The sequence below is a fragment of the Anomaloglossus baeobatrachus genome, chromosome 5 (assembly GCF_048569485.1).
Source record: "Anomaloglossus baeobatrachus isolate aAnoBae1 chromosome 5, aAnoBae1.hap1, whole genome shotgun sequence".
NCBI classification, from domain to species: Eukaryota; Metazoa; Chordata; class Amphibia; order Anura; family Aromobatidae; genus Anomaloglossus; species Anomaloglossus baeobatrachus.
The window spans coordinates 304,977,196-304,992,218 of NC_134357.1; the positions used below are offsets into that span (position 1 = coordinate 304,977,196).

At 45.0% G+C, this 15,023-nt stretch overlaps 1 protein-coding gene across 1 annotated transcript in view; it reads left to right on the forward strand.

The window, feature by feature from the left end:
* The window catches only part of MYCBPAP (MYCBP associated protein), a 110,003-nt gene that overhangs the window by 75,287 nt on the left and 19,693 nt on the right, over positions 1-15,023 (forward strand). Inside the window, exon 17 of the mRNA XM_075347506.1 lies at positions 13,785-13,918. Coding sequence (XP_075203621.1) covers positions 13,785-13,918 — 134 coding nt within the window. The remainder of the gene's footprint in view (positions 1-13,784; positions 13,919-15,023) is intronic.

Here is a 15,023-nt window from a genome sequence, read left to right on the forward strand (position 1 = left end):
CTCCTATAAGTCTAAAGTCCTGGAAAATGAGATTCAGGCATATCTGCTGACATGGCCATTAAGGGGCACTTTGCACAGTACGACATCACAAGCCGATGCTGCGATGCCGTGCGCGATAGTCCCAGCCCCCGTCGCACATGCAATATCATGGTGATAGCTGCCGTAGCGAACATTATCGCTATGGCAGCTTCACATGCACTCACCTGCCCTGCGACGTCAGTCTGGCCGGCGACCCGCCTCCTTATTAAGGGGGCGGGTCGTGCAGCGTCATAGCGATGTCACACGGCAGGCGGCCAATAGAAGCGGAGGGGCGGAGATGAGCGGGACGTAAACATCCCGCCCACCTCCTTTCTTCTGCATAGCCGGCCGGGACGAAGGTAGGAGATGTTCCTTGCTCCTGTGGCTTCACACACAGCAATGTGTGCTGCCGCAGGAACGAGGAACAACATCGTAACATCAGTCTTTCCCAATTCATGGAAATGACCGATGCTACACCGATGATACGATTACGACGCTTTTGCGCTCGTTAATCGTATCATATAGGATTTACACACTCCGATGTCGACAGCGACGCCGGATGTGCGTCACTTTCGATTTGACCCCACCGACATCGCACCTGTGATGTTGTAGTGTGCAAAGTGCCCCTAAGTGTAATAATGCAGAGTCACGTTGTACCCTGACAGACATCATTTTCATTAAAGCATAGTCGACCACATCTTGGCACCCGCCTCAAATACGTGAATACATCTGAAAATGATGTCCAAAAGAGCACTCTGTCCGTCTGGCTCATTACAGTCAGTGGCCCGAATACTGTTTACCAGAGCTTCAGATGTAAGCCCAATGGAGGCACTGACATGGGTATCAAATGTAGCATGTTTTAACTGCTCTCTGCCATCACTGCAGTTTCTGCTTTAAGTCAGAATGGATGTAAATTAGAATGCCTCCAGCCTTTTGTAGGTGCCTCTATATTAGTATTGAATATAGTATCGAGCAATACTGCAACAAGTTTTTCATTATTTTCCTTTTTTTGTCGTTGTTGTTAATTTTAGATACCAATGTCTGACTTTTTGAAAGTAAAAAGCTAGGGTCTGTGAGTACAATTTTGAAACCAGCTTCCTCCCAGCTATAAGATAGGTTATTGTCTGTTAGGTCATGCCATGAGCTTGACATGCAGCTCGATATCAACTTGCTGTTAGCCAAAATCAGCCATGTTCAACAACCAACAAAAGATGGGTCAGTTAGCTATGAGCTCATGCTTTATGGCAAGACTATGGGAGACAAGTCCGAGACGTTGATCTTCTTTGTGAGTCCCAACTTGTGCCAAGAAGAAGGGCACAAAGCAACAAACTCAAGATGTGCCAAAAAGACCTATGCAGACATAAGCACAGGCTGCAATAGTATGAAACTTGTGAAATGCAGAAGAAAATGTTTACCATACCCTCAGATCAACCTTGAAGACCTTGCTGGGCCTGATAAAATCTTGTGTATTTTTCATGTCTGCAGTAGCAAAAGAAAAAATATATACAACACACAAAACTAAACAGCCCAGTAGAGATTGTACCGGTGTCAAAGAAAACTTTTCTAAAAAGCAAGTAGGAATCGGTAGAAGATGCTAGAGGGAAGATGTAAAATTGTTTTCATAATGTAGGAAAGAGAACAGACCCTTCAGTCTTCTTCTCTGACAATGGACCATCAAAATGTAAAACAGCATTGTGAAACAAACCTAGTCAGCACAGAGGCAGCCATTAACATTAGTCATCAGTGTAATGCTAAAGAGTTAAAATCTGTCTCAATGACCCACTTAAAGGGAACCTGTCACTTGTTTTGGGGCCTATAAGCTGTGGCCACCACCACCAGTGAGCTCTTATATACAGCATTCTAACATGCTGTATATAAGAGCCCAAGCCGCTGTGTAGAACGTAAAAATCACTTTATAATACTCACCTAGGAGGTCGCTCCGGTGCAGACCGGTCGGATGGGTGTAACCAGTCTCCGAGATCGGTGCCTCCTTTTTTGGCCGTCTTTGTTCTCCTTCTTCTGAAGTCGGCGTGCATGACGCGTCTTATGTCATACACACTCGTCGGCATTCAGGTCCTGAGCAGGCGCACTTTGATCTGCCCTGACTAGGGCAGATCAAAGTATTGTAGTGCGCCTGCATGGGACCGGCGAGTGTGGATGACGTAGGACGCGTCATGCACACAGGCTTCAGAAGGAGGACGAAGATGGCCGAAAGAGGAGGCGCCGGCGCCGGAGAACGGAGACGCCTTTCTGACTGAACTCCACCGCAGTGACCGGTTTAGGGGAGTATTATAAAGTGATTTTTATGTCCTACACAATGGCTTGGCCTCTTATATACAGCATGTTAGAATGGTGTATATAAGAGCCCACTGGTGGTGGTGGCCGCAGCTTATAGGCCCCAAATCTGGTGACAGGTTCCCTTTAAGCATAGAAGTTTGGAATATTTAATGACATAGAGCAACCTATAGGAGGCAAACATCAAAATAAATGCAAGTATCTGGCAGACAAAGGAGGCAGCAAAATATATGAGCAAGGAAGAGGTGGAGAGTAGACTCGATGTCAGATTTTACTAGCAACATGCACTCTTGAAGCCAAAAAATGGCAATTGAATGAAACCTAAGATACACTGTGTCTACCCGGCAAATGCCATCATTAACCGACTAATCAGGTGGGCAAGACACGTGGTGGATGAGTCTAACTTTTTCATACTTCTTTGACATCACTCCAGGTGGAGTAATGTGCACATTATAATATGAGGGGTTCCCGAAAAAATTGGCAATTTAGGGAAGACTAACTACTTTCTTGAATTTCCCTTGCACCACTGCTGGAAATTAAGAAATGATTTAAAAACAAATTCAGAAAATAATGGCAGAGTTTGATGATTAAAACAACAGTGAGTAACTCTGCCTGCAATCTCATGGAATACCGGTTTAACCACTGACACTGTGACACTTCGCTCCCCACCCACCCTCTGTAGGGAGATCCTTGGGCGGGCTGTCATCAGCTGTTTTGGTTGTAGACTTTCCTTCGTTTAAGCAGCGTATGGCTGGATGAGAGCTGCCAGAAATAAAATACACGTGCTTAAAGCAGCAGGAGCCTGCGAAATCTACAGTGCCCTCATTAACGAGCCAGCATGCTCTGAGTCTGCAGCCTGCCACTGCGGATTGAGAAGTACCGGCAATTTATTGATTTTATTTATCTTAATTGCTTATATAGCGCCATTAATTCCAAAGCACTTTAAATATGTCATCATCACTATACTCACTGGGGCTCACAATCTAAACTCCCTATCAGTATATGTCAGTTTTGGAGGAAACCCACACAAACACCGTGAAAACATACAAACTCCTTGCAGATGTCTTTGTTAGGATTTGAACCCAGGACCCCAGCGCTGCAAGACTGCAATGCTAACCACTGAGCCACCGTGCAATAGCAAAGAACTAAAACAGAAAGGACAGACATTGGAACAACATCACCTTTATCTATCTAAATGTCCTTGGCGTTTGAATTCCAGTTTACATAAAGCAGGCCTATGGCCAAATTCTTCATAGCTGGGCCAGGACAGGTTAGGCAAGGGCAGGCACCTGCCTATGGTGCTACCTCTCACCTCCCTGGGAAGGGGGAGGGTGCACTTTGGAAAAAATACTAACTGTACCTGTTCTACAGTGAAAACATTGCCCTTTCTTTTGAGGCACGATCAAGGACTGAAGAGACAGTCCAGCTTCATGGGTGCCGTTTTCTTTATATGACTAAAGGCCCCGTTACACGCAACCACATTGCTAACGAGATGTCGTTGGGGTCACGGAATTCGTGACGCACATCCGACATCGTTAGCGACGTAGTTGCGTGTGACACGTACGAGCGACCGCTAATGATGCAAAATACTTACCAAATTGTTGATTGTTGACACGTCGTCCATTTCCAAAATGTCGTTGCTGCTTTTGGACGCAGTTTGTTCGTCATTCCTGAGGCAGCACACTTCGCTACGTGTGACACCCCAGGAACGATGAACAACACCGTACCTGCATCCTCCGGCAACAAGGTAGGCGGGACTTTCATGCGGCTCCTCTCCGCCCCTCCGCTGCTATTGGACACCTGCCGTGTGATTCCGCACGAACTGCCCCATTAGAAAAGAGGCTGTTCGCCGACCACAGTGACATTGCTAGGAAGGTAAGTATGTGTGACGGGTATTAGCGATATTGTGTACCACGGGCAGCAATTTGCCTGTGACGCACAAATGACAGGGGCGGGTGCTTTCACGAGTGACATCGCTAGCGATGTCGCTGCATGTAAAGGGCCCTTAAGAGTGCTTTGACACGTGAAACACGTTGAAGGCTACCTCTATTATTTTAGAAATGGTTTTAATGTGAGTTGAATGTTCTATCAAATAAAGAAGACTGCACCCATGAAGCTTCACTCTCTCTTTACTCTCTCATACCAAACATTCTGGCAGAAACATTCCCTTGCTCCTGACTTCAGCTTCAGAAATCTGAACTTTCTATTACTTTGCCATGAAGGACTGCCTGGAGGTTCATAGTAGCCTCAGGAAACACTCGGAGGAATAGTTGGGCTGATCCATGGACTTCCATGTAATTTTTGACCAGGGTGTCTCCCTCTCCTGTGCCTAGATGGGCACTGTACTGGTTACAGCTTCAATTAATGTGGCTGTCATCAAATTCAGAGTTATGAACTCTTGGAACCTTCAAAATGTGGTATTATATTATTATTATGGGAAATCCCTGCAACTGCAAGATCTAGAATGAGAACCCATATCTATTAGTGGGGAATCATCATGCTCTAGAGATCCAGAGAATTGTCTCTACTCTTCAGAAGGTTCCCTAGAAACACTATGGTTATTGCCGTGAAAGCAGCAGCATTTTGTGCTGGATTAGAAGCTGTGTGTGCTGAATTAACTAGAAGGTGAAGTCCATTTTGCCCCTTTTGCCTGAGGAATAACTGCCTAATAATTCTGCACACCTTGATAAAGAATGTTAATATCCTTAGGCCGCATCTTGCCTCATTAATTACACAAATACATATCACTTGATCTGCTTCATCCAATAAGCATTCACGTTTATACACCTTGGAGTTGGAAAATATGCATAAAACGATATGATCAAAACACTCTCTTGCCTAATAATGGTGCGCACAGCGTATATGACCTTGGTATCTGCTGTTGTAGCCTGGCACAACTCGTGGGCACTGATCCATTAGTCCTGTTGTTTTCTTTTAATTATTAACTCCTATGCTACTGTGCTGAAGTTTTGAAGTTTATTCTTCTTTGCTGATATCATACTGGCACATAGCTAGACTGTGCTATAGAAAAAGAATGTTTCAGCCGAGTCCGCTGATATCGGCTGGAACCGTGGACAATCTTATGTGTATGGAGGCCTATTGAACCGCTACCAACAAAACATGTCAGAAGAGAAGGATCCAGCCTGCTAAAGTCTTTTGTTCTCCTTGGGATAAGGCGTCGTAAGAGGATCGGTTCACTTAAAGAAGCAGTTCAGGGAAGATTGTCCAGCTGACAGCTATATAATGTGCATAGGACCCTAAAAATATGGTCAAAATCTTGTGACTTAAGGCTGCTTTACACGGTGTGACCGATTTGTGCAATTTCACAATCGATTGTACCCGCCCCCGTCCTTTTTGCGTCACGGGCAAATCGCTGCCTGTGTTGCACAAAGTTGGTAACCCCCCGTCACACGTACTTACCTCTCGTGCGACCACGCTGTGGGCGGCGAACGTCCACTTCCTGGAGTGGGAGGGACGTTCGGCGTCACAGCGACGTCACACGGCCGCCGGCCAATGGAAGCGGAGGGGCGGAGATGATCGGGACGTAAACATCCCGCCCACCTCCTTCCTTCACATAGCCGGCAGCGGCCGCGTGACGCAGGTGAGCTGCTGTTCATCTTTCCCGCGGTGTCACACGGAGCGGCGTGTGCTACCACGGAAACGATGAACAACTAAATTAAACGATATTATGGAACCTAGCGACCAGTACACGACTCACGATTTGTGAGCGATACTGCGTCGCTAGGAGGTGTCACACAGGCCGGCATCGCCAGCGATGCCGGATGTGCGTCACAAAAACCGTGACCCCGACGATCTATCGCACGATAGATTGTCTGGTGTAAAGCAGCCTTTAGAAGATGCAAGAGTGGCCATCATTCTCTGCTTTTTATATTTAACCCATTCATCACAAGTCTGATGTTAATACTATCCATTCTGTTATTAATGTAAAATGTTTTCCTGGGATTGTAGCAGTTATTATTAAAGAGAACCTGTCAGGTCCCCTATGCCCTCCAACCCACCTGCATTGATACCTGTATACCCAAATTCCCTCCCTAACCAATTCTGTATAACACTTTTTACTACTACTAATAATGCTTAAAGGTAATGTATCGTGTTTTTTTATTTTTGTATTAAAAATAGTGATTATGAAATCAAGTATTTTTAATACAAAATGATAATCGCAGCTTATTTAGTTTTTATGTAATTCTAATTTTACTGGAGGCACAGGGGGCCATGCTGAATTTGCTGTGTGTAACGACAGTAACTCATTCCTTTATGGCAGCCCCTGTGCATAGAGAACAGTGGTCGGGATCCGACCCCATCTTTTACGTTACAGTGGGCGTCTGCTGTGACCTGGACGCGCCCCCTGGGCTGTCCAGATCACAGCAGAGGGAGGAGATCGGCGCCATCATTGTGGAGCTCACAGCGTATGCGGTTTGCTCCACTATACCCCTGTCAACCGCCGGGATATGTGAGTACGAGCTGCCTCCCCTCCCTTCCCCCCATTACCGTCTCCACTGACACCCCAGCCCCCGCTCTGCCCCCGCTACTGCTACCGCCGCCCCTCCCCCCCGCCGTTATCGACTCAGATGACACCCCCTCCCTCCGCACTCCCCAGCCACCGCTCTGCCCGCCGCCGCCGCTGTTGTGTGTGTGTGTTCCACTGCATGTGATTACCGCCGCTGCTACCGCTGATACTGTCTGCACGGCTGTGTACCTAATCCTATCCTGTGTGATACTGTCTGCTGAGCCATGTATCTAATCCTATCATGTGTGATACTGTCTGCTGAGCCATGTATCTAATCCTATCCTGTGTGATACTGTCTGCTGAGCTGTGTATCTAATCCTCTCCTGTGTGATACTGTCTGCTGAGCCTTTTTCCCGGTGGGAGTGATAACATGATTTCCACGTGTTGGTGTCACCTCCAGCTCTTGGAAATCTCGCACATGTGTGGCTCATTTCGGCAGTGTCAGTGTGCCTTAAGCCCGCTTTACACACTACAATATATCTTACAATGTGTCGGCGGGGTCATGTCGTAAGTGACGCACATCCGGCATCGTAAGGTACATTGTAGTGTGTGACAGGTACGTGCGATTGCGATTGAATGGTAAAACGTTCATCGCACGCACATCGTTCATTTCTCTAGAATTGAACGTCAGATTGTTCATCGTACCCGGGGTAGCACACATCGCAGTGTGTGACACCCCGGGAACGATGAACAGATCTTACCTGTGTCCTGCAGCTCCCGGCCAGCAATGAGGAAGGAAGGAGGTGGGCGGGATGTTTACGTCCCGCTCAGCTCCGCCCCTCCGCTTCTATTGGCCGGCTGCCGCGTGACGTCGCTGTGACGCCAAACGTCCCTCCCACTCCAGGAAGTGGACGTTCGCCGCCCACATTGAGGTCGTACGGACGGGTAAGTACGTGTGACGGGGGTTAATCGTTTGTGCGGCACGTTCAACAAATTGAACGAGCCACACATACGATGGGGGCGGTTACGATCGCATACGATATCGTATGCTGTATCGTAAGGTGTAAAGCAGGCTTAAGAAACAGAGTGGACGCTTAACAGCTTCATTGGGCGCGCTGAGAATGACAGGAAGTTCAGAAGACAGCTCAAGTACACGTCTTCTGAACTTCTGGTCATGCGCGGTGCGCCCAATGAAGCCGGAAAGTGTTCACACTACTTCACAGGCACACTGATGCTACTGAAATGAGCCATGCTTGTGGAAATCATGTTATCATGTCCATATTATTTGTACAGGGCTGGTTAGGGAGGGAAATCTAGGCATTTAGCGATGAGGGCAGAGGGGACCTGACAAGTTCTCTTTAATCTTGCACCTTGTTTAGTAAAGATATATTCAGACTCTTCACGTGCAAAATTAAATACTGCATGATAAATGTGACTCATCGTATGGGCAGGGTAGTCATGTCAGCCAACATGTGGCCTTTTTTTAGCTTGTCGTTAACCACAGCACTTTAGAAAACATTGACGCCTACCATTTATAGCAATGCCAATATGAAACCCTAAAGAAACCTAGACTGTAGGTGAGATTAGCAGGTGATAATATCTTTCTGTGTACTGCCCTGTAAGTTCTGGTCCTCTGAATTAATATTAAGAAAATCAAAGACATAATCTGTTGATTGATTTCTATTATCTTTATAATAAAGGTGTTATCTCACAAGGATAACTGTTTAAAGAAGTTGTCCAGGATAAAAAGCCTTACCACAGACCTCAGCCATTTAAATTTTGCGGCTCCAGCACTGCCGTCCACATGGTCATCTATCTACCTCCACAGCAGTCACTTTCCATTTACTCATATGAACACTGCAGCCAATCACTGGCCTCAGCAGTTCTTCATCCAACTCCATAGCATAACTGGCAAGGCCATAAATTGGTTGAGGTAGTCGTATTGGTAGACATTCCCTGCCTAATGACAACTACCAAAAAAGGGTCACAAAGACATCAAAACATAAAAAGTAGTGTTGCGCGAGTATTTAACTATTCGTACTCGCTATGCTGTTAGCAAGTACTGTCCGCTACTCGCATATTCGTTACAAGGAGCGGGCACAATGAAAGTAAATGAGAAATCCTCGCCAAGTAGCGAGTAACCTGAAAGCCGTACTATTCGCTACTCGCATGAAAAGTACGGCTTTTGGGTTACTCGAGTATTTCCCATTGACTTACATTGTGCCCACTACTCATAACGAATATGCGAGTAGCGGACAGTACTCGCTAACAGCATAGCGAGTATGAATAGTTAACTACCCGCTCAACACTAATAAATAGCCAAAGGTAACCGAGATATGTCTCAAAATATAACATATAGACCAACAAAATTAAGAGGGAGGCACGAAAAATCTCTCAAAAGGTTTTAATATATTTAAATATTTTTTATTTACTTAATTTACTTAGGTTTTATTTACTTAAATATGTACAAATATGAAGGTTATCATATAAGACTTGTTCTCTATGAAAACGAGATCGGGACAGGCAAAAGAGTTAAAAAAAAGTCTACCATGAGACAAAACTATATAAACCAATGGCAATATTCAGATTTATACAATAAAGTAAAGGTAAAATGTCAAAATAGAAGACTAGGGGAATATACAAAGCAGTAATAACATGCAATTTATGCAAACATAAGCACTGGAATATGGATTGACTATTCAGGAAAAAATAGAGAGGAGCATACAATATACTAATGTGAACAGTCCATTAGGGTATAAGTAGATATAGGTATATACTGCATCTAAAGGGAATGGGGAGGTTGCTGAACTGAATTGAATAGAGTCATGGCACTCATCCCTATAACACTAAAGCGGGCTTTACACGCTGCGATCTCGCTAGCGAGATCAAGCGATCGTACCCGCCCCCGTCGGTTGTACGACACGGGCATATCGCTGCCCGTCGCGCACAACCTCACTTACCCCCATCACACTGACTTACCTGCCCTGCAACGTCGCTCTGGCCGGCGATCCGTCTCCTTTCTAAGGGGGAGGGTCGTGCGGCGTCACAGCGACGTCACATGGCAGCCGTCCAATAGAAGCGGAGGGGTGGAGATGAGCGTGACGTAAACATCCCGCCCACCTCCTTCCTTACGCATAGCCGGTGGAGGCAGGTAAGGTGATGTTCCTCGCTCCTGCGGTGTCACACATAGCGATGTGTGGTGCCGCAGGAACGAGGAACAACATCGCTAATGAGAGGTAAACGAATTTTTGTTTTAGGACAACCTCTCCGTGCAAACGATTTTGGCCGCTTTTGCGATCGTTTTAGGCCGCACATAACTGTTATGCAGCCGTCACACGGTACGATCTATTGTGCGATTGCATGAGCGATCGTACCCGCCCCCGTCGTTTGTGCGTCACGGGCAATTAGTTGCCCGTGGCGCCCAAAGTCGTTAAACCCCCGTCACACGTACTTACCTCCCGGACGACCTCGCTGTGGGCGGCGAACGTCTACTTCTTGAAGGGGGAGGGACGTTCGGCGTCACAGCGTCGTCACACAGCGGGCGGCCAATAGAAGCGGAGGGGCGGAGATGAGCGGGACGTGAACATCCCGCCCACCTCCTTCCTTCCGCATTGCCGCCGGGACACAGGTAAGCTGTGTTCATCGTGTGTCACACGGAGCGATGTGTGCTGCCCCGGGTATGATGAACAACCAGCGCAAAGTAGAATAAACGATTTTTTAAAAATAAGCGACGTGTAAACGATTCGCGATTTGTAACCAATTTGCGATCGTTTACAGACGCTCGTAGGTGTCACACGGGACGACATCGCAAACGATGCTGGATGTGCGTCACGAAAACCGTGACCCCAACGACATATCACATGACAGATTGTCTCGTATGACGCCTGCATTACACGCTGCGATATCGTTTATGTGCGGCATAAACAACGTGACCCCGACGATAATTCATTAACGATATCGTAGCGTGTAAAGCCCGCTTAACACTCACTTGTAAAGCAGAGTAATAGATGTGCATCCCCATGCCCCAACACACGTTTCACCCTTTCTTCAACAGGGTACGTCTCATTGATGAGGGAGTAAAGAGATGCCAGTGGGCTTCCAGAGTAGCATTGGAGCGGTGGGGGTTTGACATGATCAATAATGGAATTAGAATGTGTGTATACATATGTTGTTTAAGTGTTCCCTTTATTTTTTTGAGCAGTATATATATATATATATATATATATATATATATATATATAATATTTGTGTAAAATATATATATGCATATGGTTTATAGAGAGAGAAATGTATACATGTAGATGTAGATCTTGTAGATACAGTCATGGCCGAAAATGTTGGCGCCCTTGAAATTGTTCCAGAAAATTAAGTATTATTGCAATTACACATATTTTGATATACACATTTTTTTCCTTTGTGTATACTGGAACAGCACAAAAAAAAAAAAAAAGCAGAGGGGGAAAAAAAAGGCAAATTTAGCATAATTTCATGCAAAACCCCAAAAATGGGCCGGACAAAATGGTTGGCACCCTCAACTTAATATTTGGTTCTACACCCAATAGCAGGCTTTACACGCTACGATATCGTTAATGGATTATCGTCGGGATCACGTTGTTTGTGACGCACATCCGGCTTCATTAACGATATTGCAGTGTGTGACACTTATGAGCGACCTTAAACGATCGCTGAAGCGGTCAAAATCGTTTGCCGCGGAGAGGTCGTCCTGAAACAAAAAATCGCTCTCTGCTTATTAGCGATGTTGTTTGTCGTTCCTGCGGCAGCATACATCGCTATGTGTGACACCGCAGGAGCGACGAACATCTCCTTACCTGCCTCCACTGGCAATGCGGAAGGAAGAGGGTGGGCGGGATGTTACGTCCCGCTCATCTCCGCCCCTCCGCTTCTATTGGACGCCTGCCGTGTGACGTTGCTGTGACGCCGCATGAACCGCCCCCTTAGAAAGGAGGCAGTTCGCCGTCCAGAGCGACGTTACAGAGCAGGTATGTGCGTGTGACGCTGCCGTAGCGATAATGTTCGCTACGGCAGCGATCACCACATATCGGCCATACGACGGGGGCGGGTGCTATCGCGCTTGACATCGCCAGCAAATGCTAGCGATGTCGCAGCATGTAAAGCCCGCTATAATGTTCGCTACGGCAGCGATCATCACATATTGGTTGTACTATGGGGGCGGGTGCTATCGCGCTTAACATCGCCAGCAAATGCTAGCGATGTCACAGCGTGTAAAGCCCGCTTATCTATAACCATCAACAAGCTTCTTACACCTCTCGTCTGGAATTTTGGACCACTCTTCTTTTGCAAACAACTCCAGGTCTCTATTATTCATATTTGAAGGCACCTTCTCCCAAAAGCAATTAAGATCTCTCCACAGGTGTTCAGTGGGATTTATATTCTGTCTCATTGCTGGCCACTTCAGAACTTTGTTTCCATCATTTTCTGGGTGCTTCATGAAGTAAGTTTGGAGTTATTGTCCTGCTCGAAGACCCATGACTTAGGATACAAACCCCGCTTTCTAATATTCAGACTTAATGATGCCTTGCACACAGTCAAGGAACCCAGTGCCAGAGGTAGCAAAACAACCCCATAACATCTTTCAATCTCCATCATTTGTGACTGTAGGTACTGTGTTATTTTCTTTGAAGGCCGCATTCTGTTTTGATAAACAGTACAATGATGTGCTTTACCCAAAATGCTGTATATTGGTTTTTATTTGTCCACAAGACTTTCTCAGAAGGATTTTGGCTTACTCATGTACATTTTGGCAAACTGCTGCCTAGTTTTTTTATGCCTCTGTGTCAGCAGTGGGGTCCTCCTGGGTCGCCTACCACAGTGTTTCATTTAATTCAAATGTTGACGAATAGTTTGCACTGACACTGATGCACCCTGAGTCTGCAGGACAGCTTGAATTTCTTTGGAACTTAATTGGGATTGTTTATCCACCATCTGGACTATCCTGTGTTGCAACATTTCATCAATTTTTCTTTGCCGTCCATATCCAGGGAGATTAGCTACAGTGCCATGGGTTGTAAACTTCTTGATTATGCTGCACACCATGAACAAAGGAACATCAAGATCTTTGGAGATTGTTGATATTTTTCAACAATCTTGGTTCTCTAGTACTCAGACAGATCTCTTCTCCCCTTTCTATTTTCTATGCTTAGTGTGGCACAAACACACAATGCACATATTGAGTCAACTTGTTCCCCTTTTTATCTGATTTCAGGAGTGATTTTTACATAGTTTTTTTTATATTTGATTTTAAAGCAATATTTCTACTATTTTTTTTATAGAGTCTAGAAAATCCTTTAAAGAAGGTTTCTCACAAGGGGAAAAAGTGACCAGTTTTTGCTCTTATTTTATTTCCTCTGCTTGAGTTTTGCATTTTTATTTTTTCATTCGTCTCTAGAGATATGAACCATTTTATCGGGTGCAAATTCTTATGGTCTTAGCCAAGAGGGTGTGGCGTACAGGTTAATAATGAACATCCTGAAGACACGCCCCCAGAGAATCCTTCGCAACAAACATGAAAATTAGCACTAAATGAAAAGGACTGTATATATCTCTACAACTGGATGGACAATTAAAAAAAACAAAAACCTGAATCTTCAGGGGAGTAGCGGGAATAAAATAAGCAAAAAATGTCCACTATTGAACTAGGGACAGGACATCTTTACACCGGTCCACCATAAATGGCAGCATTTCTAACTCAAAGATAATTGGCAGGAGAAACCACATAAATCCATGTAATATATGGACAGATCAAATTCAAGACCTTTTTTTACACCCAGTAATAGGACAGTTGTAATAGTTTTGAGATGCCCACATTGAGATGCCCACATTAATGCAGTAGAAGGAGTTGAGAATTTAATCTCTTTTGTAAAGTGACTTCTCTATACAAAACAAATACAAAGTGCTTATTGCTAGCTATGATGAGACATGATAATTTTTAGAAATCTGACCGTTCTTAACACCTTGATTCTAGCGTTGGATCCAAAGCATATTAAAGGAGGCAAAGAAGATAAAAAAGGAGGAGGCGTGAAAGAAGATAAAAGGATGCCTGGTGGAAAAGAAAAAGATGAGAAAAAGATCGGAAAGACCGTAAGGGACAAATTAGAGGTATGCTGTTAGCTACATTTAGTGCAGTAGATATTTGGTTGTCTTTTAGGGCATGCTTGGATAGTAAAAGTCTTTCCATATGTGGTAGTGATATAATTCTTTTCATCTTCTAGCAGATTAGAAAACACATGCTATCACTTTTTTGTGATTCCTGATTTCTTCTAACCTCAGAGAAAGTCTCCATACTGAAGACTGATACATTTTAGCGGAAATGTGAACTTAGCCTAACAGATGATTGGCAAGATCTGATGTGTACACTTAATAGATATATAGCTGGGATATACGTCACTCTGTACATAGATATGGTGTCTGGAAATGGTACCGCTTCACATACAAATAAGGAAAAGGAATCTGGCACTAATAAATTACCGGGTTAGTAATGGGGGTGTCTGATTGACGCCCACTCATTACTAACCCCTGGGCTTGATGCCAGTTGTCAAATCACAGCTGGCATCAACTCCATATATTACCTCGTTTGCCACCACACCAGGGCAATAGGGTACTACTCCACATCCAAATAAAGAAAAGGAATCCGGCACCCATAAATTAACAAGAGGTACGAGTTTTCATGGAAATTGCAATCATGAAATATGTGATATTTCAGTCAGCAAGACCTTCTTCAGACAGATTGCAGGCAGGAAACTATATGGAATAACGCTAATAGAATGCTCAGGTGCACAGTGCTATGCTCCTGGGCGGATCTTCAAAGCTTTTTTTTTCTTAATAACTAATTCATGAATGAGGGCTAGTATTGTGGGGTGTTTTTAAATAAAATATTTTTTGGTGTATTTTTTTTCTATTTACATTTACCGGGTTAGTAATGGGGGTGTCTCATTGACACCCACCTTTTACTAACCTTTCGGCTTGATGCCAGCTGTCATTTCACAGCTGGCCTCAACTCCATATATTGCCTCATTTGCCACCACACTAGGGCAACGGGAAGAGTAGAGGTGAAGCACTAGGATTGGTGCATCTAATGGATATGCCACTTCAGGGGCAGCTGTGGCCTGCTATTTTTAGGCTAGGAAGAGACCAATAACCATGGCCCTTCCCACCTTGAGAATACCAGACCTCAGCTGTCAGCTTCACCTTGGCTGGTGATCTA